The sequence below is a fragment of the Xiphophorus couchianus genome, chromosome 4 (assembly GCF_001444195.1).
Source record: "Xiphophorus couchianus chromosome 4, X_couchianus-1.0, whole genome shotgun sequence".
In the NCBI taxonomy this organism is placed as follows: Eukaryota; Metazoa; Chordata; class Actinopteri; order Cyprinodontiformes; family Poeciliidae; genus Xiphophorus; species Xiphophorus couchianus.
The window spans coordinates 14,425,970-14,449,855 of NC_040231.1; the positions used below are offsets into that span (position 1 = coordinate 14,425,970).

Consider the following 23,886-nt stretch of genomic DNA (forward strand, 5'->3'; position numbering starts at 1 on the left):
TTTGTGACGGAAATCCTTTTGTTCCGAGGAGTCAAAACCACAGACTCCTTCGTATGCTTCCACTGTGCTCCAGCTGTTACCCGTTACTTCAAACTACCACAGAGACACAGAGAACCATTTCCAGGATGCAAACACACTTACTGCAAGACACGACGGTGCCGTTGGCTTAACTGGTTTAAATATCAAGATGTAAACACTAAAAGGAAGCATGTAAACCGTTTCAATCTCCCATTAGAAACACTCGTAAACAGAGAGAGCCCAGTCTGTTCTCAAATAGGTCCCACTTCTGCTGATTCACTGAAAAGCTAGAATTGAAGCATCAGCAATATTTCATGCTCAAATAAAAACACAAGCTGCCCAAATTGTTTTCCAATTTTATTGAAAGGAACAGTGTTTCCTCCGGATATCTAAAAAAAAAAGCTTCCACTTCGCTATCCTTGGAACAGCTGAAACATAAGATCAGAACTGAAGTGTATCCCAAAGTCCACAGTAGAATTAAAAACTTTGTACAGTATAATTATCAGTCTTTCAAAATAAAAAAAACTCTTGACGGAACAGAAAAAACAAAACAAAACACTAAAACACTTTTGTGTGCTAAAGCATCTGTGTGAGCGCGTGTATGGTTATTTGTACAGATGTAAAAACCAGTCCTGTGGACGTGCGTTTTTATTCTCTATGACAGTCTGTTAAGATTACATTCTTCCAGCGGTTTCGGTTTATCGAATCCTCTTCTGCTGGCGCGCGCGGTAGATGTCGTGAATGGGTGGAGCTATGGCTCCCTTGTCGTCCTCCTCATCGGAGTCGGCGTTTGGCCTCTTGAGGGACTTAGCGGTAGCGTGGTTCTCCATGGGGCCGTTGCCCTCCCCTGCCGCCTCAGGCTGTCTGCCGGTGATGAGCTCCACAGCAGCATCAACACCTGAACACAATCAGTCGTATTGTAAGCAGGACAATGAAAAACTAAGAGAATATTTTAATGGGATGATACAACTCAATGTCTTTTGTTTGGATTTTATGTGAATAAAGCAACAGAGACTAGCTTGGGGAGAAAGAGGCAGTATTTCCATAAGAATTTAAAATTCTAAACCTGAAAAGTGTGGCTTGCATGTGAATGCAGCCCCTTTTATTTTGATGGCCCTAAATAAAATTAACTGCAACCAGTTGGCTTTCAGACATCATTAGATTAGTAAATAAGAGTCCACCTGTGTGTAATTTAATCTCAGTCTAAATCCAAGCTGGAGAACATGTTTTACATTGTTCCAAGACCAAGGAACAAAGTAAAACATTATGTCAAGTTTTCAACTTTTCAAGGAGGAGTGGTATAAAGAAAATAATTGTTCAAATAAAAATAATGTAATAAGCACTGTAAAGACAGTCGAAGTTCATGTTGGGGGACAGAGAAAACATATGGAAGGAGGTCTTCTGGTCAGATGAGGCAAAAACTGAACTTTTGTCTCATCTGCCTCATTGACTTCCACCTCACTATTATATACTTCTATGTGCTTGTAACATAACACACCTTAAACAAAAACGTAAAATTCAAGAGGTCTGAACATTTTTGTGAGGTGCTGAAAGTCTTTTCCTTTAGACTGAAAGTATTCAGCTAATTACTGGACAACATTTCTGTTGCTTCTCGAACAGAGACAACAAACAAACTTACTCTCAGGAAGTGTACATCTCCTAAAAGTTTCCATGAGCTCATCCACTTGAACAAAGGGACCCTATGGACAGAAACAATTGAAAACTGAACACTGCTGCTGACAACTCATTAAAGATGAGCCTGGTAGCGTTAACCGGCCGTAACTTACAGTGAAACACGTAGGTGGAGGGAGCAGCTTCATTAGGACAACAGCAGCTGGAGGGACTGGGAAAACTCCACCAGGGACCGGGTGTAGACCTGGAGCTGTGGGGAGGAACAGAGGTATGATCAAAGATGAATCCATTTACACATTAGGTCTATTTAGAGGGAAAACAGTGGAAAGACAGCAGCAGGCCACTGAAAATAGAACTCAACACACAAAAATTAACCCTGCCTGAAATATTTGGGATTACGTACGAGCGAGGTGACGTGGCTGATACGGGATCATCTGATTGGTGTCTGGTTTGGGATACTCTGGTTTACGATCAGGATCGTCCTTTAGTGTAGGCACAGAGGGAGCCACCACAGCTTCAGGGAGCATTGCTGCCAGTTTGGCACGAGACACATCCTATAAACAAGCAGAAAGACGTGTCAAACATCATCACACCTGATCACAAAGTCTTTCTTGGCTCAACTGCACTGGCAGTCACGATTCAAAGTCATGTATCAGGAAGAAAAACACACCTTGTAACCAAGGGCTTTGAGTTCACTGGTAGAGCAGGGATAAAGGTCCATGAACTTGTATCTATCTACAAGCAAAGCCGTTTCTTTCCCCTCATACTCGTCTTTGAAGGCTGTGAAACGTCGGCGCTCTACTTTCAGAATACTGGCCAGGTCTCCGATGTTGCTCTCGAACGCCAAGAACCGAGCCCAGATCTCACTGAGGAGCAGATGCATGTCACAGTTCACTGGTTTGGACCGATATCTTAAACTCAGACGTCCACAGACAACACAGCCAAATGCTTGACATTACCCTGATTTCTCTGGGGATAGGCTTCCAGAGGTGAGGACCCGTTCGAACAAAACCCTAGTGTTGTTATCCTCTGAGAAAAGAATCAGACACATTAAAAAAACGTCTGTAAAAGCAAGCAGCAAAGCTACAGGAAGGTGAACAATTTAGAGAATGGCACAAACCATTAAGGTGGGAGAGGTAATCAATGTAGGCAAGTATGTACTCTGGAATGTCTCCATACTTCTTCAAACCCAGCTCAAAAATCTTAAAGGCCACTGATTTATCCTGTTGAGAAAAACACAAGCAAGATTTTGAAGCATCTGTGTGTCCAGCCACTCCTCAAACCACGCACCGAACTTCTGCTTCGTCTTACTTTGCTGCAGTAGTATTCCATCAGAGCTGCAGACACGTAGACGTGGTGACGCGTGCGCAGGTCCTCTCGAGCCTTTTTGAAGATGGCGCGACCTGATTTGATTCCCTCCGCCCTCCTGGCGAACTTCATGTACTGGATGTAGACCAGCGTGGGGTCGATGTCCTCGATCGCAAGCAGTTTGTTGTAGATGCTGTGCACTTTCTCGTACTTCATGCGACTCTGAGAGAGTGACACAAAAATAACGCTGATGGGGAGGTACATAATGAATTGGTTAGTTTGTTCTGAACACGTAACTGGACACTCACTTCTTCGTAATCAGCAAACGCAAAGTAGAGGAGCATGTTCTTTTTGAGGAGAGTCCCAATGGCACGTTCATAGATGTTAGCTGCCTCGTCGCTGAACAGCTTTGAATTATTCATGTCCTGAAAGAAAGTAAAAGAACAAAAAATTAGGAATTAAGACATAAGATTTATCTGATATTTAATATCTGAAAATTATTCAGGCTCAGTCTTGAAAGTATAGGTGTGTCTTACTCCTTTCTCTGCCAGCAGCTTGCTGGACTGCTCCAGGTACTGAGCTGCCTCGTACCAAATGTCGGGATGGTGGCCCAGAACCAGCAGGCACTGCTCATAGGCAAACATCACTGCATCCAATCAAATTAAAAAGCAATTAAATAAAAATGTTCCTGCAGCGCAACAGTAAAATAAAGGGATTTGTGTCAGAAAAGAGTAAAACTCTGCCCTCTAGTGTCGTATCTGCAGGTAAGAAACTACATATGACAACCAAAAAACTGTTTTGAGACAAGACCACCAACATTTAACATTGCACTTAGTTTTACCTCTCTTTGTGATGAGGGTCTGGTCTTCTGTGCGGAGTGGGTTGCTTTTTTCCCACTGAATGTACTTTTTCCACATTTCCACTTGCTGGGCCTCCTGAGGGGAGTTCTGTGGTGGAACTGAAGGTGCGTTTCTGTCAAGCCCTTTCATTACTGTCTCATACTCCTGCATTACAAAAACCACCCAACAGCCTGTGTCAGTTACCCAGAACAGTATTTGGTACATTATTCAGTGGGAATCTGATTTCTCACCTTTGCCACTCTCCTTGCATTCATGTAATCCCTGCTGCGATCTTCAATCATCTTTTTAGCCAAATGCACATTGATACCCTGTAAATAAAACCCATAGATTAATCCTGCTTTTGTTCCTGTTGAAACTCTAAATCTACATATATTTTGCTTGATAGCTTTTGGCAGCCATTGTAAGTTTCTGTGTAACGTTTACACAGAAAAACTTGCTCAACTTTGTTCAAAATAACGGAATTCCTACATCGCTAATAAGACCAAACACTCTAACTCATGTCAGTCTTTTTATATTTCAAGTACGGTAACTTTCATACACCCTGCTTGCATGAATGTGTCCAAAACTATTTCTGTTCTGGAATTGTGATTTGTTTTCCAAAATTCAACACCTAATCTCCTGCAGTACTAATATCAGAACTTTTGATTTTATGGTTTTAGATCAAATACTTTGAATTAAAGCCACTCTGGAAAGCATTGGGGCATTTTGCTGACTGATCTAGATTCTGCTGAGAAAAAAGTATGTATTTAGAATGAATTGATATAAATGTGTAATTATTGCTTTGTGATTTTCTTTGCCTTCAACAGAAAGCCAATCCAGATGGAAACCAAAATACTACCACCACCATGTTTCATTATGCTTCTTCTTTGGGAGTGTCTAGCCAGTAAATATGTATGTCAGCTAAAGGAAACAACCATGTGATTTTTCACAGCTCTTAGTACCAGGCAGCAGCATTTGCTTTGGATGACAGAATGGCAAATATGCACACTCATAACGTAAAATGCATTAGGTGCCCAAACAAAATGAAGATGTTTGACTAGTTTATGCTATTATAAAACAAGGGACCTCCTTCCAACTGATCAAGTTGGTTGATAACTCTTAATTACAATTTCACTTTAAAACTGAACTCTAATCCTGACAGTTCAATAATCTTTAAACTATTTTATGTAGTTTACATGGATAAATATGTTCTTATGTTCTCCTTTGCAACTGTTGTAAGTGAAGCTTTTAAGCTCATTTAAAAAAAAAAAAAAAAAAACACAATTACATGCAGAAGAAAAATACTAAACATTGATTGGCTCACTTGCCTCTTCATATTTGCTATAATCTCTCCAGAGCTGTTCAATGTTTATCATTGGGTTCACGCAACCTCTTTGGTAGACTCTCCGAACCGCAGTGATTCTTTGATTTTCTGCGTACGAGCCCACTGCCTCACTAATAGAAGACACAAAACAAACAAGATTATAGTTTTTAATGCAGGTTACGATAAAATTAAGGTCAACAAATTGAAAAAAAAAAAAAACAACAACAAAAAAACCCACTTACACTCCTTTTAGGAAATTTATGTAGTCGACCCAAATCTGAGAGAAAGAAATAATAGTAAGTCAGATAAGAGCGCTGAATAGAAACTAAAACAACCTGATAAAAGTTCATATTTGCAGACCTGATAGGACATAATTTCCATCCCAATTTTATCAAGGGCGAAATCATACGCCTGGGCCATCTTCTCTCTGAGAATAAGGGAATGAAATTATTTACATTCTCTTCACATGTTGGATCTCATAATTCAGAATGTCTTACTTGTAGCTGGGAAGCTTCCCTTTGGTCTCTCGAACATATGCAAGGTAGCATTTCCACAAGTCAATGTGCAACACTTTCATCAGGCATCTCTGAAACAGCTGCAACAAGATGCGAGAACATGCAGAAAAAAACATTTTACATTTACTCTATAAGAAATAAATCACATATACAATCTGACTTATGTAGCAACCAAATAGCTGGTCAAATGTCCCATGAGGCAAAAACTGTTTCCATCATTAATATATTTTTTAAATTTTTTATCTATCCGATCTTCAAGCTACAGTTCGACGCTTGCAGAACTTTTGATTATATGCTGAAATAAATGGTTAAAATCAGAAATGAGCAGGCACTTAAACATTTGAAGACTTGATTAAAGTGAAGCAACATAAAAGGTACACGCAACATCAAGCATATTACATATAGATGAAAATATGTGAAAATAACTACTCCTTGCATCAACATTGAAGACGGATAGTTCAAAGGTTATTGAAAAGGCACGCCAAAAGATACTAGTTGAACTTTTTAAAAAAAAATCTATTCTTACATATTCAGCCTACAATTAAACAGAGCTACAACACTGAAAACGAGCTTTCAGTTTTGGGCACTTACCTTCTCTACCTTGTCATAGTTTTTAGCCTTTATCTGCAAATAAAAGTGTAAAAACTTATAAATGTAAAGCTCAAAGGAAACATGCATTCATGCAGTTTTAATAATTCAAACACACACATCCACACAACGCTAAAAATCAACAGTGATATTCACACAAGAATGACAACTAACTTTTAGAAAGGGGTTTATTTTATTTTCTTTCCACTTGCGCCACATAAGCCAAGAAAACGCAATAGAAAAACAAACAATTCATATTGTCAAAATTAATTTAACTGTAGTAAGCCGAGCTTTTAAAATCAAAAATATCTGAAATATTAAATAACCATCCTACAATAAATTTTAGGGGTGCATGGCTAAAAAATTAGTTCACTGATGATAATCTTCTGCCTTTAAAGAATCTTTTGGCCCTTTCCAGTAACAACACTGATTGAAAAGTTTTGCTAATAAGTAAAAATAAACATTTTAATGCCACACATAATTTTGAGCAATAATTGTATCATAATAAACCCAAGTAAAAAATGTTGTACATTAGTATAACATCCCTGCCTCTTCACATCCTACATACCATCTTATCTCACTTAAATCCTTCCTGCTAAACATTTAAAATCATTGGGATTTTTTTGGACACAAATCTTTAAATTATGTGTGGGTTTAAGATTAAAGTCTCATCCTTGTGAAACTGCAAATGGGCAGAGATAGGGATATTAGTGAAATGGTTTCATCTTTTCAGGTATCCTACTCCTTAAAAAAAACTGAATACAAGGCTGAGAGGCGTGGTAGGGTATACAGACTAGAAGAATAGGAATAAGAAAATCCTGAACACATCCTGCAAATATTTAGTTCACATTTCATAAAATGCAAGAAATACAGCATAGAACCTTAATCTTTAAGTTTTTAATACAGAATGTTACAGTTGACATAGTGTTTCGAGGTACACCACAAAAGAAGTGTTTTTAGTCAAACTAGACTTGAAATCTGCATCATAACTTACAAGCGACCTTATTTGGCATAAATGTGTCATAGGAGAGTCAGAACAACTTGAAATTCTGGCCCTACTGCACACAAACTAAAACAGTCTTGCCCGCTTAAATTTAGCATTTCAAATTCAGGTCAAGACGATTCCATCTTCGCACTAAAGAAAAGCACAGATTTAAACCTCCAAACATTTTGTCAAAATACTTTCAAGAAGTTTTTATGTAAAAGCAGTTTTTCTTCACAATAGGTTGTCATTAGTGAAAAGGACAAATTTAACTTCTTCAAATTAAAAACTGAGCTCCAGTTTCTCCGAGTCCACTTCTCAGCGATGGCTACAGCTGGCTCCTAAGCCTTTGTGTGGTTTGCAGAGACGTGCAGTAAAGCTCCAGTTCAGCTGGCAATGCCCAAACTCAACAGCCTTTGATAGTCAAGAGTATAATCTTACACACATTACTGCAGGAAAATATTTACAGAGGGCTATTTCCAATCACCTTTCTCAAAGTTTATCTACCAAATGTGTTAAGAACACAAGGAGTGTAAATCTTTAAAAAAGTATTGATTAGGTTTAGAGAAGTTTCCTCAATGAATATTAGTTGTTTACAGCACCATGAGTCTATATTAGTATATCTACTAACTCCAGTCTTGGGCACCTAATAAATGAATCTTCGTAGGACTTGTCTCGCCCCCAAATCCATATTTTATAATGCGGCAGGGGAAACGACTCAAGCTAAGCTGGGTCTCTTGTATGTATAGATGGCCTAGCAGGCAAATGGCAATAATATGCAGAGAAATTTTTTATTTTGTACATTTTGGGGAATTTCCAATGTGGTCCTCAGCTGTTCTGTTTGAATACCAAGAAATTAGCACATACATATACTTACCACAAGGGGGAGCAGCTATACTAAGAATGGCTTTGTGTATGTCATTGATTATAATCCTAGGAGACTTTAATTGGTTTGATAATTCTAATAGTGTTATTTCAAAAATGTAATCTTTGTGATTGTTCAAATCTAACTAATACAGCTGATTTGAGGAAATGCAGGTATTTGGAGTTAAATGGAGGACAGAAAAAGTATCTGGCAAAAGTATTCACACCCATTAAGCTTGTTTGAATTTTGACACGTTACAACCAAACCTTAGAACGTGTTATTGGGAATTTATGTAATAAAGAAGCAGAAAGTCATGCATGATGTCACACTGGAGTGAGCAATGCTTCATCAGAAAATGTCAAGGAAGACTTTATAGGGAAAAAGAGGGACAGACAAAGCCTCATGCTGTAGCGATACTTTTCTGAAGCAAGAGAAGTGTGATCTGGTTAGACTTGAAAAAAGAAACTTGCTAAAACCTCAAGTACTTAAGACAGGGGAAGAGATTGATCTTAAAGCAGATGACAGAATATATAAACAATGGAATAGTGTAGATAAAAAAACAAAGGGGAAAAAAAAAGTTATATTTAGAGCATGCTAGTAGAGGTGCCAAAATGTAATTGTAGTGAAAAGTGGTTAAAAGATCTCAGCCACAGGGACTGAATATAGACGCCAAATTTACAGGTCTTTATTTTCAACAAATATTGAAAATCATGCATTTTCCTTCCCCTTTATAATTACATGCTGCTTTGTGTAGGTCTTTCACTTAAAATTCTTATAAAAATGTAAAAGTTCACAACTGTAACAAAAATGGTAAAAGGTTTATGGAAATAAATACTTTTGCAAGGCACTCTGTAAAAAACAAAACAAAATGTTGATGCTGGATTTGTAGACTTTGATGCTGGATTTGTGTAACCTTTTTAATTGTCTTTGTATAAGCTTTGTCAATTTTATTTTTTATATCAAACATTAACAATTTGAAGTGGCAATATGTACAAACAGCTAAACATATTTGTCCTTTTCTGAAAAATATTTCAGTTCTTTCTGGCTAAGAATCCCAAATCATCTGTTTAACAATCCATAAGGGTCATAAATCACACTAAAGTTGCATTTCTTTGATACTGTCAACTCTACACTTATCTTTAAAATAAATAAACACCAATAATATCCTTCTGGTTTATTTGTCTTGTTCTGTTTTATGGTAACAAATAATGACTTGGATCACACTATATTATCTTTATGGTTGTATTTGCTGCTAACATCGTCACTGCTATAACAACTTTGATGCAAATAAGAAAAATATTTAAGGGTTGAGGTCTATCGTGAAAAAGAGAAAATTTGTTTTCCCAAATTCATAGAGCAATGGCAGAAAGTTAGTGTGAGGCAGAATACATGAGGACGTTTTATTTGGAGGAAACTCTACAATCTAAATACACTGACATTTTTGTTAGAACTAATCATTGGGTGTAAGGGAAATTAAATCTGGTCAAACTGCTGGTTGGATGAAAGTAAAACTTATTCTTGGCAAACTAAAAAAAAAAAAAAATAAGCAAAGGGTCACAGTTTGTGTGTTCAGGAGAAGTGGGGCGAAAGGTCTCAAGAAAAGAATGGCCCACACAATAAAGATCGTCCTTTATGAAAATAACCCAAAAGAAATGACACAGGAGGCAATAAATTGACACGACAAGTGAATAAAAGGCTAATGCACTCCAATACCATTAAAATAGTTTTAATACTGTTGCAGACCAAACATGCAACAAATGCACTTTACCCCATATTTAATATGCCGCAGATGATATGTAATCTTTCGTTTAACCTGGAAACATGAGGAATTACCCTTAAATAATTATAGATAATAACCCCTTCTTGCTTAAAGGCACAATTCTTAATGAGCATTAGTAGAGCCCAACTGCAAAGTGTTTTGTATCAATTTTTATAAATGGTTCATTAGAAGGTTTCTCACTTTGTACACTTTGTTTTAGGAAACTGTGAGAATTCTTTAGCTTTCGAAGAACATCTTTGAGATTAGACAAAAAGGCTCAAAACAAGAATTGTGACTTTAAACTCCATTGAAGTCAGATACATTTGGATTGTGTGAAAATCACATAGTTGATTATGTTAGAATAAGTCTCAGCCATGCACACAAGGGAAAAGAATAAAAAAGTATTAACCTCGGCTTCAATGAACAGTTTCCAGAATCTGCCAGAACTCGGGAACTGTGAGACAAGTCGCTCATGGGTCTTCCTTGCTTTATCTATGGGTTGATTCTACAGGAGAAGATTGCATTTACATTCCACTCACTATTTAACATAACAATGGCAATCTTGCCAATCATGAGGTGGAAGACGAAATCGAAAGTTTCCTATTGGACTAAATTCTAACCCCAAGCCCACCACCCTCATTCCCAGTTTCCTTATCCCCAGTAATACAACTCGGTGTCACTAAACCTGTGCTTCTCGAATCAGAATGCTCCATGCGTCAAGGTCATATGGGTTTTCTTCCAACTTCTTCTCTGCTTTCTTCACCTTCTCAGGAATATACTCAGCTGCTGTCTGCAACACAAAAAAAGCAACAAGCAATGTTGTTAGCCAACTCAAAATGCTTGTAGTAATGTGATGCGAGGGCCCACATGGGGCTGGACACTCACACAGGAGGTATTCGTGTTATTCATTATCAGACATTAAACATCATAAAAACGAAAAGCAGCACAAAATCGAGATAAATCGGCTGAAATACGCGATTTCCCTGGGTAGCTTGGTTTTTCTAGCTGGCGCCATTAAATGGAACCTTACACAGAAATATCTAGGGTAAAAATAATGCATTAACTATCAGAAACTGCAAAGTAACACGACTGTGAACTAATGTTAGCTCGTAGTGTTAGTATCGGTTAGCTTCACGTTGCGACAAAAGCAGCTGAATCAATATGGCGCACGACCACGCCACAAAAAAAACCCCTAAGTACATGACTTATACGCGTTTGATTCCCCCGATAAAGCTGCACACAGTGAACATTCCGAACTAATTTACGTGCCTAACAACGCTGCATGATAAAACATTAGCTATGACACAGATATCCCTCTAGCTTGGCCATGAATAGAACTGCGTGTTGCTACCTGCTCGGCGGTTCCCTCCGTCGACATGGCTGAAGAGTATCTGCCTCAAAAGTTAACAACCACTGCAACTAACACCGAAATAAGCAAGATGCAGGAATTTTCTTTAAAACTACTAGGTCATCGGCATAGTTTTAGGGTGATTTTTTTACGTTGCCTTCGAGCAGCTAACAGCTCAACGGCTGGACTGGCCGATGACTAAAATGGCGAGAAGGCAGGCAGTAGTGTTCCGTTGCGCGTGCAGGAACAACAAAGCTACTACCGGCTGTCAGAGTTTCTTCAAAATAAAAGCACTCGCTGCAGCATTACGGATTTAAAAAAGTCATTCATATTTTTAAAATCAGTTTGATATACTATGATTTACATTCACGTTTGGTTAAATTACACCAAGATGAGAAATCACTATGATGAAACCGCACTTCTAGAATGAATTAAAGCATAGTATGTCTCTAAGCAAATATCGTGTGATGTGTGAGATGTAGTGCATGCGTTACAATTAAGGAAGACTGTTCAGCAGAAACAGGAACAAGTGATTTTGTACCAAATGACACTGATGATCCTGCTGGACAACAGGGGGAAGCAAATCACAGCCACAGAGAGCGCGCGCTTGAGCGAGTCTGTCTAGCCTGGCCAACAGACTAGAGTAATAGAGTGCAGCAGTTATCGTTCACGTGTCGACATATTTAGTTTTATTTTTCTGTTCTCAAACCAGTTTTTACCAGTATTACCTATATATATCTATATATATTTGTTTAATTATGTACAAGTTCCCCTATACAAATTCCTTCTATATGTTTAACCTAATCATATGTGTGATTTTAGCCGTAGAAACTACACACTGAACAATTGTGTAAGCTTGGAAAACATAAGTTTATTTATATTATTTTATTATAGTAGTGTGAGGTATTCATTATGTCTGAGCAAAGAAGTCACGATGCCTACATTTGGGCGGTTTTGCATTATATTCCAAATACGTTCTATTTTTTTAGGTAATCTGCAATGGATTACTTAGGTCTGACTGATGCCGTCAGTTCACAAACATTTGCTTCCAGTTGCTAGAGAGAGAGAAGGGACATGTTAGAGGCTGGCAGGGCCGCGGAGCTGCTCGTCTAGACAGGGGGTAACGGGCACCCTTTCAGAGATGGGCAACGGCGCCCAACGAGAAAGGACGCGGATCTGAGCTGAGTAGCTACAAGCCGGACTTGGTGTATTGCTCCCGGACGTCCATATGCAAGAGTTATTTCATGTTTGAAATGTGGGAGATGGTGGCGTTACCAGGAGCGAGCTCTCCCTTCCTGTCGTCTAGGACAAGATGGCAGCAATGCAGGCGAACTGTGCATGGGATGGATTTATAAGTCCATAACATGCTCAGAGAAGCCCTGGATTATACTTAAAGTGACTCTATGTGAAGGTAAGTGGCGGACTGAAAGCTGTCAGTTTCCAAGCTAAACATTTGAAACGTAGGTTTGGATGTGACGTATTACTCTGTCATAACTTAGCTGTAAACTTAACCAATTTTGGATGTCTCTTCAACGTCAAACGTGAGTAAAACAGGCTACACTTTAAGTAGTCGGTTTAATTGAGGTAAATATTTTTTCCCTTTCGTGCCAAATGGTGATGACGATGTCGTCTAAGGTGATTTATTGTAACGCAACTGCCTTGAAAACACAAGTGTTGTCACGGCGACGAGTTAAGGTTGTTTTCGATATTTTACGTCGGATAAAATAGCCCTTCAGAGCTATTTTATGGATTCATCTAACTTAAAACTAACTTCATTGAACAGTATGGATCTAGTGAATTCACTGGTAAGTTCTGTTTTACTTTATTTCAATTACCTCTTGACTCAGGCACAGAAAAGACTACCTATCAGAAGCGATGCTAGACTTCTGAACAAATTTTGAAGTTTTTTTAAAAGGATATTTAACTCCTATTACAGGCATTAACACAACATAGAATGACCTATTTATAAAGATTATTCAAATATAATCCGAATAACTAACTTCTCATTTTCGTTTTACTTTTAGTTTAAAAATGTATTTTATGTTTATATATATTATATGGCTCCTAACTAGGCATTAGACATATGCTTAGTTAGAAGGTATACCTGAGTATACCTGTTAAGCTCAGGTATAATAACCCTGAGTAAATGTAGCACAATTTGAGACCAGTTTAATATGTAAAACATAGATGCATTACATTATATAATTACTTGTCTAAAATAGAAAAGCTACAATTATTCCCACTGTTGATAAAGTAATGCAGTATAACATTTGTTTGTTATTTGAATATTGTAAGCATGTAAATAAAAAAAATACATTTTATGGTAATTTTTAATGGCTATCACAGTGAACATTAAACCTTTTGGCTCCTATGATATTTATAAAGTAAAACATGTATTATACTGATGCTAGCTAGTTAATTAGTTGGGCTATCTGCTCAGGCAGACTACAATCAGCTGCTTAGCAGACATGCTGCATAGCTTGCCATTTTTGGTTAACCTTGTGGGAGTGATGGGTTGGCTCTGCAGCGTTGCGCCATGACTGCCTGCCTTTTTACGAGTTTTGAAATGTTTGGAAACAGTAAAATTGATCTATCTCAGTGAGGGACGCAGAGGTGTTGCAGGTTTCTATCAGGCTGCAAGCAGTCGGTGCTGCGTTACTTTATGCTTCATCCAACAAAGGATAAACTCACTACTCTAGCACTTTTTCTGGCATGTCATCGAAAGGAATTTAAATCAAAGGGATATTGGTAAAGACCATTTGTGGAAGGTTTAAATGAAACGTATATATCTTTGGCTTACCTTGAACCACATAGGCCCAAAATAGTTTTGTAGTTACTTGTTAAGTTATTTACATTAAACCAGATTATTGTTGATAGAAAATGAGGTAGATATCTCTCAAAGAATTGTCTTTGCTAATGAGCTTCAGGTCTTTGAGACTGAAAGGCCTCCTTGCCATAACCATAATCTTTGGCTTCCTCCACGGATTCCCAGCTTGATTCATGTTGTGTTCCTGGCTGGACCACTCAAAACACAAAACATTACTATTACCTCCAGTCAGAAGAAACATGTTGGTAAAATTAAAGGATTACTTTAAACCTGCCAGGATTGTGAGTAATTGTGGGCTTAACTTGGCCATTTAAAATAATAACCTCAGCAAAATGTTCCTGTTTATTTTAATGCATTCAGCCCAAGTTGGCAAACAAACATAACAGCAAATATTGGTGCCACACAGTCTTTTACAGATCACGGAATTATTAAAGCATGTTTGACTCAGTTCACACTGGTAAACATTCTGTTTTTAACTCATCTAAAGTCCTGCTCAAGGTGTTTAATACAGTGGTATGTTTTAAAATAGACTTTACAGCAAAAGAAGATTAAAATCATAACTGAAATCCAGTGTGGAACTTGCAACCCTCTTTCTATTAAAGAAAAACAATATGTTGACCTCATTTAAAATGCTGGTTAACATCGAGGGGGATTTGAGTTTAAAATATAGTTGTGACAGTGGCTGTTATCCAGTACAGAGTTAAGTTGCATTTTTCAACAATGTTTTGTAGAAACACAACTAAAAGCAATGTTTTTGTGTTTTTCTAATCTGTTTTTCTTTTAACCTACTGCCCTATGAAACATAAACACATCCCAAACAAAAACAACTTAAGCCTAATGCTAAGGTAATCACACATGCTTAGCTTAAATGATATGTTTGGGTTTTGCTGGAATTAATGTGGTTGAGGATTTAGGCATGAAGTCATTTTCAAACTCAAGCTTTAATTATAGGCCGATCATTTAAACATGCAGCTATTTTTCGCGCTCTCTTATGTCGAGAAAGTCATTACTGCCTGCTGTACCTTTCCAACTTGCATGTGTTTACTTGTGTCAGTCATTTTATTGCCTGGAACTTCTGGTCATCAGTTGCTTTGAGGCAGGCGTAAATAGCTGTTATCTGAGTGATGTCATCTGGTCGTACGCCTACAGATGCACAGCAGTAAACAAAACAGAGTGAGAGTTTATAGGGGAAGTACAGTGACAGGGCCTTGTTGTGCTCTAGCGAAGATTGCAAAAGTGATTTTTGGCTAGTTTCTTTTATCTCCTGAGCCATGTGATGACTTCAGCTCATAGACCTTATTTTGCTGTAATTCAGTAATTTGTTCACTTCTGACCCAAGACGATTTTGTTTAGAAACAGATGCGGTAAAACAGCCGTCTCGCTTGTGTTCCGCAATCGTTTAATATCAGTTTATGTAGTGCTGTGATCAGTGCTTTGCAGATCGATCAAAATTCCTGTTTGTGGGTATAACATCTCACCGTGTCGTTCAGTCAGTCACTCATACCTTGCTGCAGGATGTTGAAGACTAACAATAGCATTAGTGTTGCTTTTCAAAGATGGACAGGGAGGAGTATTGTTTCTCAGTTGATGATAATTTGTAACAGATCTAGATATATCACATTTGCTTTTTAAACATATGTGCATCTGAAAGGACTTCTGTTGTACTCGTATTGTTTTGGGTGTCTTTCCAGAAAGCATAAATGCTAATGAGAAGGCATGATGCTTTTGTTGCTTTAAAATTTTATTCCCGTTTTTATTGCTTTGATTTGAGGCTTTTATTAGAGACAGTCTTATGTTTTAGTAAAACCTTTTTATTATGTTCTGCATGTGATCACTTTATGAGATAACGACTTAACGTTATTGGCTAGGTTTGCACCAGTCCTGCTGAGGCAGTTCTGAATGTGATAATGTTATTGTAGAAATTAAACCGTAGTCAAAGGACTCTATCACTACATTTGATCATCAGTGTTCTACTTCTATGCTAGTAGACATTCTCAGTAAACGGTAGCTTATGACACTAAAAGAAAACTGCACATAAAATGTCAGACTTTCTCAGTCAAGATAGCACGAGATCACATGCTTGAGAAAATAAGGAGCCTTTTATCCGGAGAGTATGAAAAATCAAGTTCACGAGACTCAAGGAAAGCACCGCAGATAGGTTGTGGCCATGTGGTCTAAGACAGTAACCTTTGTGTGGTATTAAAAGCATGGGAACAGCATCGGGGTGGATTAGGGCTTCCATCATTAGGTCTGATTATTTAAGGTCAACAGGAGCCAGAGATGCCTTACTGCATTTTAGGGCAGATTTTGGTGTAGGAAGCAGTGCAGCCTAGCAGAATGCACTCTGGATGAACGTGTGACAACAAAGCATCACACAAACAGCTTTCCAGATCATCTGACAAAAGTGTGAAAGCCTTATTGGCCTGTTGTAAAGTGTTGTAAGATGGCAGACATTTGTAGCTCCGAGATGTGGATCCTAAGCTGTGGTGATCATTGCAGCTCAGTTCTGCTTTGAGTTATAAAGTAAAGCTATTCGACTCTAAATGGTTATTAATTTTAGTAAATGTAGACAGCCTTTGTAAATTGTCGTAAAAATAAAATGTCTTTGCAAAATAAATATAATTGTAGAATATAAACAATGCCATGTGGGAATTGTGTGTTGGTTAGGTTTTAACTTTGCTTTTTTAACATTCATGCACACTTTTCTAGTTTTGCTTTATGCTTACCCATAAAGCAAAACATTCATCGTCATCTGTTTTTATTTGCATCTAAGTATTATGATACACATTTAGAGACAAATAGATGCATTAATTCTTCAACCGCACAGATAATTTAAATTTTTTCATTATGTTTTCCAAAGTCTTTTTAGTTCAACCCACTCCTATTTGGAACAGTTAACTTGGAAATGAATATGACCGATCAGGATCCCTGATCAAACCAAAGTAAATTTAAGTGCTTATAGATATTATTTATAGGAGTCTCATGACCACATTTCCTTACAGTCGGCCTGGCATAAACTGGTTACCTGTATCAAGGTATGCCAAGCTTAAAGAGTTTAGTTTTTACAAATATTTTCTGACAGCCCATTTCTATGAATGACCCTTAAAATGTAATAATATATTAGTATATTATAATAACATAACATGCTAAGCTAACTCGATTTACTGTAGAGGCTGTAAATCCTCTACAGTAAATCGTTTTACTGCTTCTCTCTGTTTTGACGGAGAGCTAAACTTGTTATGTTTGGTGTCTGTTTCCTCTGGTTTTCTTTTCATCACAGTTCATGTAAACAGACGCAGGTTGTGTAATGGCAATAACCGTCCCATGTGAAACACGTGACCACGTGGGGGACAAAAATAGTTGGTGGACAGTATGACATTCTGCACAATTAACAAAGAATTAGGGCAACAGATTTCACTTTGCTTGTTTTTATTAAATTATTCAAGTCATTTAAGAAATCATTGCAGTTCTATGGAAATATGTTGATGTAAAAATTGACATAACTTATTAACCCCATCATGTTTCTTTGGTCAAGGGCTCTCAGTGTTTTCTGTCCCCCAAGTCCACAAAATTTCTTTGTGTTTGGTAGTTCGTACATTATTATCTTTCAGTGTGATTTAGAACTCCAAAGGTTGAGAAATGGTGGGTTTAAGAGCTTATCTTACAGTTTTTTAAAAATCATAAAGCACTCAGTCAACTAAGTGATTTTCAAAGTAGCCCTCATGCGTGGCGTGTCTATTTTGAATGGACCGTAGATTGTTTGGGTGTGTCCTGAATACCTCTGACTCTCTGCTTGATGTTCCTCTGTGTGACTTAAAGCTCTTTCCTGAAACAGACTTGAATCCATAACAGTCACTTTGTGCTAACCAACTCAGTCCTGTTGTCTTTAATTGAAAGGCAGATATTTAAATCTTGATATCTAGCTGTTTATTACTGAATTAAAAACTGATTTTATAATTGTACTTACAGGACTAATCTTTGCACTGTGTTACCTATTTAATTTATATAATATAAATTATAAATTTATATTATATACATTTATAATAAAAAAATAATAAAATTATTAATTTTTGCCTTCAATGATCAGAGATAGTGTTGGCTTGTGTATTTTAAAATGACACTATGATGGACACACACACACACACACACACACACACACACGCATTTCTGTCCAGTGTTCTGCCCTTGGGGCTGCAAAACAGAAGCCCATTTAAAGTTTTTAAAAGCACCAGCGTGTCTCAGGCGAAGGCTCAGTCACCGACACGAACAGCAACGCTGTGATCAAAAGAAAGGCAGTAGATCCACTTAACTTTTCAGTTGGTAGCTTGCAGCCGACTGTCTGTCCCACTGTGAAGGGAGAGCGAAGGAGCTTTAGCGGGTCACCTTTGTTATAGTTGTAATGAAATGTCAGTGTGAGTCAAAAGCACAATGAATTTATGTGAGATAGTTTTCTTGCCAATTACACTTTTTTTGCAGTTATCTGCCAAATGTTTCCTTAGTTTTGGAAGTTCTTAGCTGTTTTCAGTGATTATTTAGCATATCTTTGCATAAATGCTCAGCTCAGCTGATGCACATGCATGTTATTCCATAACATGTGTCCTGTTTTGGGAATATCTGGAACAATTTGTTGTGTTGGCTTTAATTAAGATTTTTCTAATAATTTTGAATCTTTATTTGTATGGCAGTTGGTAATCCATTCTTTTTTTAATATATTTTTTTAATCATTTATTAAGCTTTGGCTTTGTGATAAAAGAGGCTGTTCTAAATTTCAGTCAACCACAGATGTAAATTTATAATACTTTGTGGTATACATTGATGCACTTCTTTGGCTTATTACCTCAGCTTTATTAATGTAGTTACTTGCACATTTTTTAATCTGCATTGGTGGGAGGAAGGTGTTGTGATGTTTGAGTCTGACTAGATTCTTTGTTATGTTCTCATGTGGTTTCCTAACCAGCCTATCTAGTAGAGGTGGTTTATTTTGAATGCGGTGAAGGGGATGTGCTGATTTCTTAGAAATGTTTTCACATTTGGCTGAAACAGAACAATGGAACCTAGAGAAGCCAGATTCAACTATAATATTTTGGAGAGGGAATGTGCTGCAAGTGTGTAAAACCAATGCTACCAGGCAAAATTTTATACACCTCTGATCACATCAGTTTTAGAATTTGAATTATTCTTACATGTCTCTCTGCAAAGAGTTGTCGAGACAATATCTTATCAAGCTCCTGTGAACAGAGTGAAAGGGAAAGTTGATGGTGCTCTGTAATAACCCAAGTAGGCTCGCCATCAAGAATTTATTTTAGGATACTCTTCAGAAAGAATACTAGAAAGTAAAAATAGATTTGTAAATATAGTATTGATTAAAGTTTGGAAGCTTCTGAAGCCTTGCTACATAATTGAATACCTCCCCCCTAGATGAAAGTAGGTCATAAGTTCCAGTGCTGCACAGCACGTAGAAGATGCTTATTAAAGTAATGCTCCTTCTTTTGAAGATGGTTTTTGAACAAGACCATTATTATGAAGCTTCCCTATTTATTTCCCTACTTTTCTTTGCTTCTTATAATAAAATCTGTGGTACGGTTAGAACACTCTTAGTCCTGGCTTGACTACCTTTATGTTTTGTAAAAGATAGAAAATCAGTCTGAAAGACATAAACTTATCTACGCTATTAGATCCAGTCACTACTCAAAGCTACTGTGGGGAGCTGAGCTCACAAAAAAGGTTGATGACCTTTTTTCTTTGTGCAGCAAAGACCAAAAAAGGAGTTGTGCACAAGTCTACTTCTGCTTACTTATTTCTAATAAAATGTAAGCAGACTTGGCACATGTTATCACAATGGAGCATTCTGTTTAAAACTGGTCATCTGCTTATTTTTGCCTTATAGTCCTTCTAACACACATTTGTTTTCTGAAAAATTACAGAGAAACCCCAAATGTATAAATAAGTCTGCATTTTCTTTGAGTGAAATAATTTTTATGCCTTAAAATCAAACTAAATTCAGTTAATGACCAGTTGACAAACCTTGTTTCACGTTATGGTTGTTTTTTTTATTGATTAAATTAGTTTCATAAGACATACATATTGCAGTTATTCTGAGTAACACCGCGATGTACCAAACCATTGGCCAGAGATTATAATTGGCCAATTGTGTCTTGATTGGTTCTCATAGTGAACTGTTGGATTTTCCCTTCTACTTTAAATATATCAAAACTAAGGGTTCCCAACATTTTCGACCTTTAAACCGATCATGTTTATAGTCCCGATATATTTGATAAATTATAGAACATCCCAGGGCATGGAAAAAATCTTGTAATTTTCTTTTTGTTTTCTGATGTACTCACAGAAAATGGGTACATTCTTTACTTTATATATGTTATAGTCCTTAGAAAAAGAAACATTTGAATAAGTCAGAATTAGAACCAGCAGATCAGATAAAAAAAAAAAAGTTGGAAATCAATATCAGCCAGAAAAAGTATGATTTGTTCATCTTCAAATGTAATTTAAAACCAGCCAAATTGTAAACCTCCTGCAGGATCGATGAGAGTCTCAAATATAGTTTGGTAAAAGTAAAGCTAGAAATACATTAGGAAGGAGTTTGTGTTTGATGTATGAGTACATTCAGAGTCGTGTCAGTTTTACTGTGTTGACTAAAGTCCTGAATAATCTGAATAATACATGACTTGCCACCACAGACACAATGTTTGTATCGCCTTTTAGGAAAAACAGCAAAATGTGTCCATGTATGCCCACAAGCCTAATGTAGCTTTTATATCATTTGAGAGTGATCTTTTTCTCGATCAAACATACACTCTGATTAAAAGGAGGAGTATAAGAATAAAGCATGCCTCATGTAATTAGACATGTGGGGCTAATGATGATTTTTAACTTTGTTCTACTCTCTTTATCTCCCTCCTATCCTCTCAGAATTGGTTGCCTAGAAACCTGCTGTAGGATGCATGAAAATGGCAGGATTAGGTCAGACAAACCTTTGTGAAGTTAGTCATTTGCTGTGTGGAGGTGTTGCTGGGAATGCAGTTGGTATGACATAATGCTGAAGGTGTCATGCTCTCCTCTACATGCACTCCTTCTATGAAATAAGTATGAAATATTTAAAATGCCACCTCCACCTCCATGAGCAAATTAATAAATAAAGCTTTTTATTAGTATTTATATCTATTTACAGACAACAATCCAGTGTTATCTGTAATCATGAGTAGAAATCTCAAGGAAAGAGAATGTGTTTATATGGAACCCTTTACATAGAATGGCATACTGGTTACTGATATTTTAATTAAACTAATAATAACTTGTAAATGTTACGTCTGGTTTAAAACTGTTCCATTTGATCAAAAAGTCAATACAATTAAGAAGGGATAAAGAAGATAAATTGATAAAGACTATGTTTCAGCTGTTGATAAGGATGCACTTAAAACTGTAAATTGTCTGGACTTGTATAGCGCTTTAACAGGTGCAGAGGACCTCAAAACACTTCACACTACAATATGCCTGATTCACACACACATTCACACGCTGATGGTGGCAAGTTAGGATTGTAGCCTCAGCTGCCCTGATGCAGACTGACAGAGGCGAGGCTGTGACCCTGTGACTACCACTAGCAGGCAAGGTGGGTGAAGTGTTTGAACTGGCAACCCTCTGGTTACTGGACAAACTCTTAGGTCCTGAGCCACTGTCGACTTCCTTTATTACGTTGATTTATATGCCCAGAGAATAAACCACTTCAGTGTTGCAATCTTTAACTCATCTTTGTTAAAGATTGCTTGACCAAACAAACACAGAAAATGAAATTAAGAGAGCTCTACATCCTGAAAACAGCAACTTAATTTGAACATTATATTTTACTCTATTTATGCCTTTTCCAGTTTTTACTCTCGCTTGTTTGTTTTTGGTTGTGTCTTAATGACATCCTGGACACTAGTAACATGTTGCTCTGTTCTCTTTTTGCAGGTATGGCCTCACAAGTCTTGGTCTACCCACCACACATTTATCAAACCCAGACAAGTGCCTTTAGCAGTGTGAAGAAACTCAAAGTTGAGCCCAGCAGCTGTGTGTACCATGAGAGGGCACATCCGCGAACCCTTCTGAACAGCAGAACCGTTGGCATTGCACACGCGACCAAACAAGCCCATTCGTTTGTGAACCGAGACTTAGCAGTGGGCCTGAGAGTACGTGGAGGACAGCAGTATCCCGTGCAGACGGTTGTGGTTCGTGGTGTACAAAGACAGCAGCCTGGTAAAAGAAGAGGGGGACCAGGCCCACTTGCAGCCCAGCAGCAGCAACAGGAGGCGAGGGTCGTCGACTCACAGGGCAAGGAGCAGCAGCATCAGGCGGTTGAAGAAAGTGGGAGCAGCGGTGGAGCAACAGGAGCAGGAGGAGGGGGAAGGGGAGAGGGCTGCAGTGGGGGAGTTGAGGAAGAAGGAGAGCGGGAGAAGGGTGACAGAGAGGAGAACTGTGAAAGTTTGAACTCAGCTGACAGCTCTCAACGATGTGGGCTGAAACGTAAAAGTGAGGACCTGGATAACCGAGGGAGCACCATGCAGATTGTGGAGGAACTGTCTATGTTGCCTGCCATGTTGCAAACGACGAATGTGGGGAATGCAGCCGTTACTGCGCCGACGGCTGTTGGGGCTGGGGGAGGCCCCTCCAAACAGGGTGTAGGGCATGGGGGTGTATGTGCAACTGGAGGGACAGGAGGAGGTGATGGGGACTATCAGGTAGTACAGCACGAAGTCCTGTGTTCCATGAAGAATACTTACGAAGTGCTAGATTTCTTGGGTCGAGGCACATTCGGCCAGGTAGTGAAGTGCTGGAAGAGGGGAACTGGGGAGGTTGTGGCTGTGAAGATCCTGAAGAACCACCCTTCATACGCAAGGCAGGGTCAGATTGAAGTTGGGATCCTTGCTCGCCTGAGTGGGGAGAACGCTGATGAGCACAACCTGGTGCGGGCCTTTGAATGCTTCCAGCACCGCAGCCACACTTGCCTCGTATTTGAGATGCTTGAGCAAAATTTGTATGATTTCCTGAAGCAGAATAAGTTCAGCCCGCTGCCATTGAAGGTGATAAGACCGGTGCTACAGCAGGTAGCTACAGCTCTGAAAAAATTAAAGAGCATGGGTCTGATTCATGCAGACTTAAAACCAGAGAACATAATGCTGGTGGACCCAGTGAGGCAGCCCTATAGGGTGAAGGTCATAGACTTTGGCTCAGCCAGTCACGTGTCCAAAGCTGTGTGTTCGACGTACCTTCAGTCTCGGTACTATAGGTGAGTACAAGGATAAAGGTTTCTTGCTCAGTACATAGTAAACACATTTAATTTGGAAATTCCAATTGTTCTCTTTTAATGAAATCTCATCCATATATTCTACAACAACCTTCATATTTAAGAGACGCCTTCTTTGGATTAAACATGTGACCTTACAGCTAACTGATTTCTGATGTCCTTGGTTCTTGTAAATATAACAATCACACTTGACAGATTTTGTGAAAATTTTATCCAGTCTGTGTTGCTGATTATATTTATGAAAGTTATATTGTAATTCACCAGCAAAAAACAACAACTTGAGCAAAACAACTTGATACTTGTAGTTACTAAGTTCATATGTCAGATACAAACCAGTTGTAAATGTGTCTTATAATATCACTTAGCCTGGTTAGCATTGGTAAAGCACAAGGCTGTATGTATATTTTTCAGAGTATATATGACATTTACCTTGCCTCACCTATACAAATTCCCAACATTTCTGAATGTTGCATGTTCCATGTGAAACAGAGGCTGTAAGCACAAAAGGAGAAGAATATAATTTTGAGTTTCTGACTACTCAGTCTGGCACCAGTCAATTCCTCTGTGCTTCTCTAATTGG

At 38.0% G+C, this 23,886-nt stretch overlaps 2 protein-coding genes across 3 annotated transcripts in view; one reads left to right on the forward strand and one right to left on the reverse strand.

The window, feature by feature from the left end:
• Positions 1-357: 357 nt before the first annotated feature.
• cstf3 (cleavage stimulation factor, 3' pre-RNA, subunit 3) lies at positions 358-11,426 on the reverse strand. The gene is made up of 20 exons (XM_028015163.1): positions 11,182-11,426; positions 10,516-10,620; positions 10,240-10,335; positions 6,228-6,260; positions 5,619-5,716; positions 5,482-5,548; positions 5,364-5,398; positions 5,126-5,252; positions 4,049-4,126; positions 3,800-3,962; positions 3,495-3,604; positions 3,267-3,383; positions 2,962-3,180; positions 2,771-2,873; positions 2,610-2,679; positions 2,321-2,516; positions 2,054-2,204; positions 1,806-1,900; positions 1,658-1,718; positions 358-916 (listed from the first exon to the last, which is right to left on the reverse strand). Exons 1-20 carry the CDS (start codon positions 11,206-11,208, stop codon positions 717-719), a joined length of 2,151 nt encoding a protein of 716 aa, XP_027870964.1. The 5' UTR covers positions 11,209-11,426; the 3' UTR covers positions 358-716.
• An 812-nt stretch (positions 11,427-12,238) lies between these two features.
• hipk3b (homeodomain interacting protein kinase 3b) overlaps positions 12,239-23,886 on the forward strand; it is a 41,502-nt gene continuing 29,854 nt past the window's right edge. Inside the window, exons 1-2 of one of the 2 annotated variants that reach the window (XM_028013979.1) lie at positions 12,239-12,589; positions 21,974-23,288. In XM_028013979.1, the coding sequence (XP_027869780.1) occupies positions 12,517-12,589; positions 21,974-23,288 (1,388 nt within the window). In that variant the 5' untranslated portion in view covers positions 12,239-12,516. The remainder of the gene's footprint in view (positions 12,590-21,973; positions 23,289-23,886) is intronic. The other variant, XM_028013978.1, reaches the window with a different exon arrangement.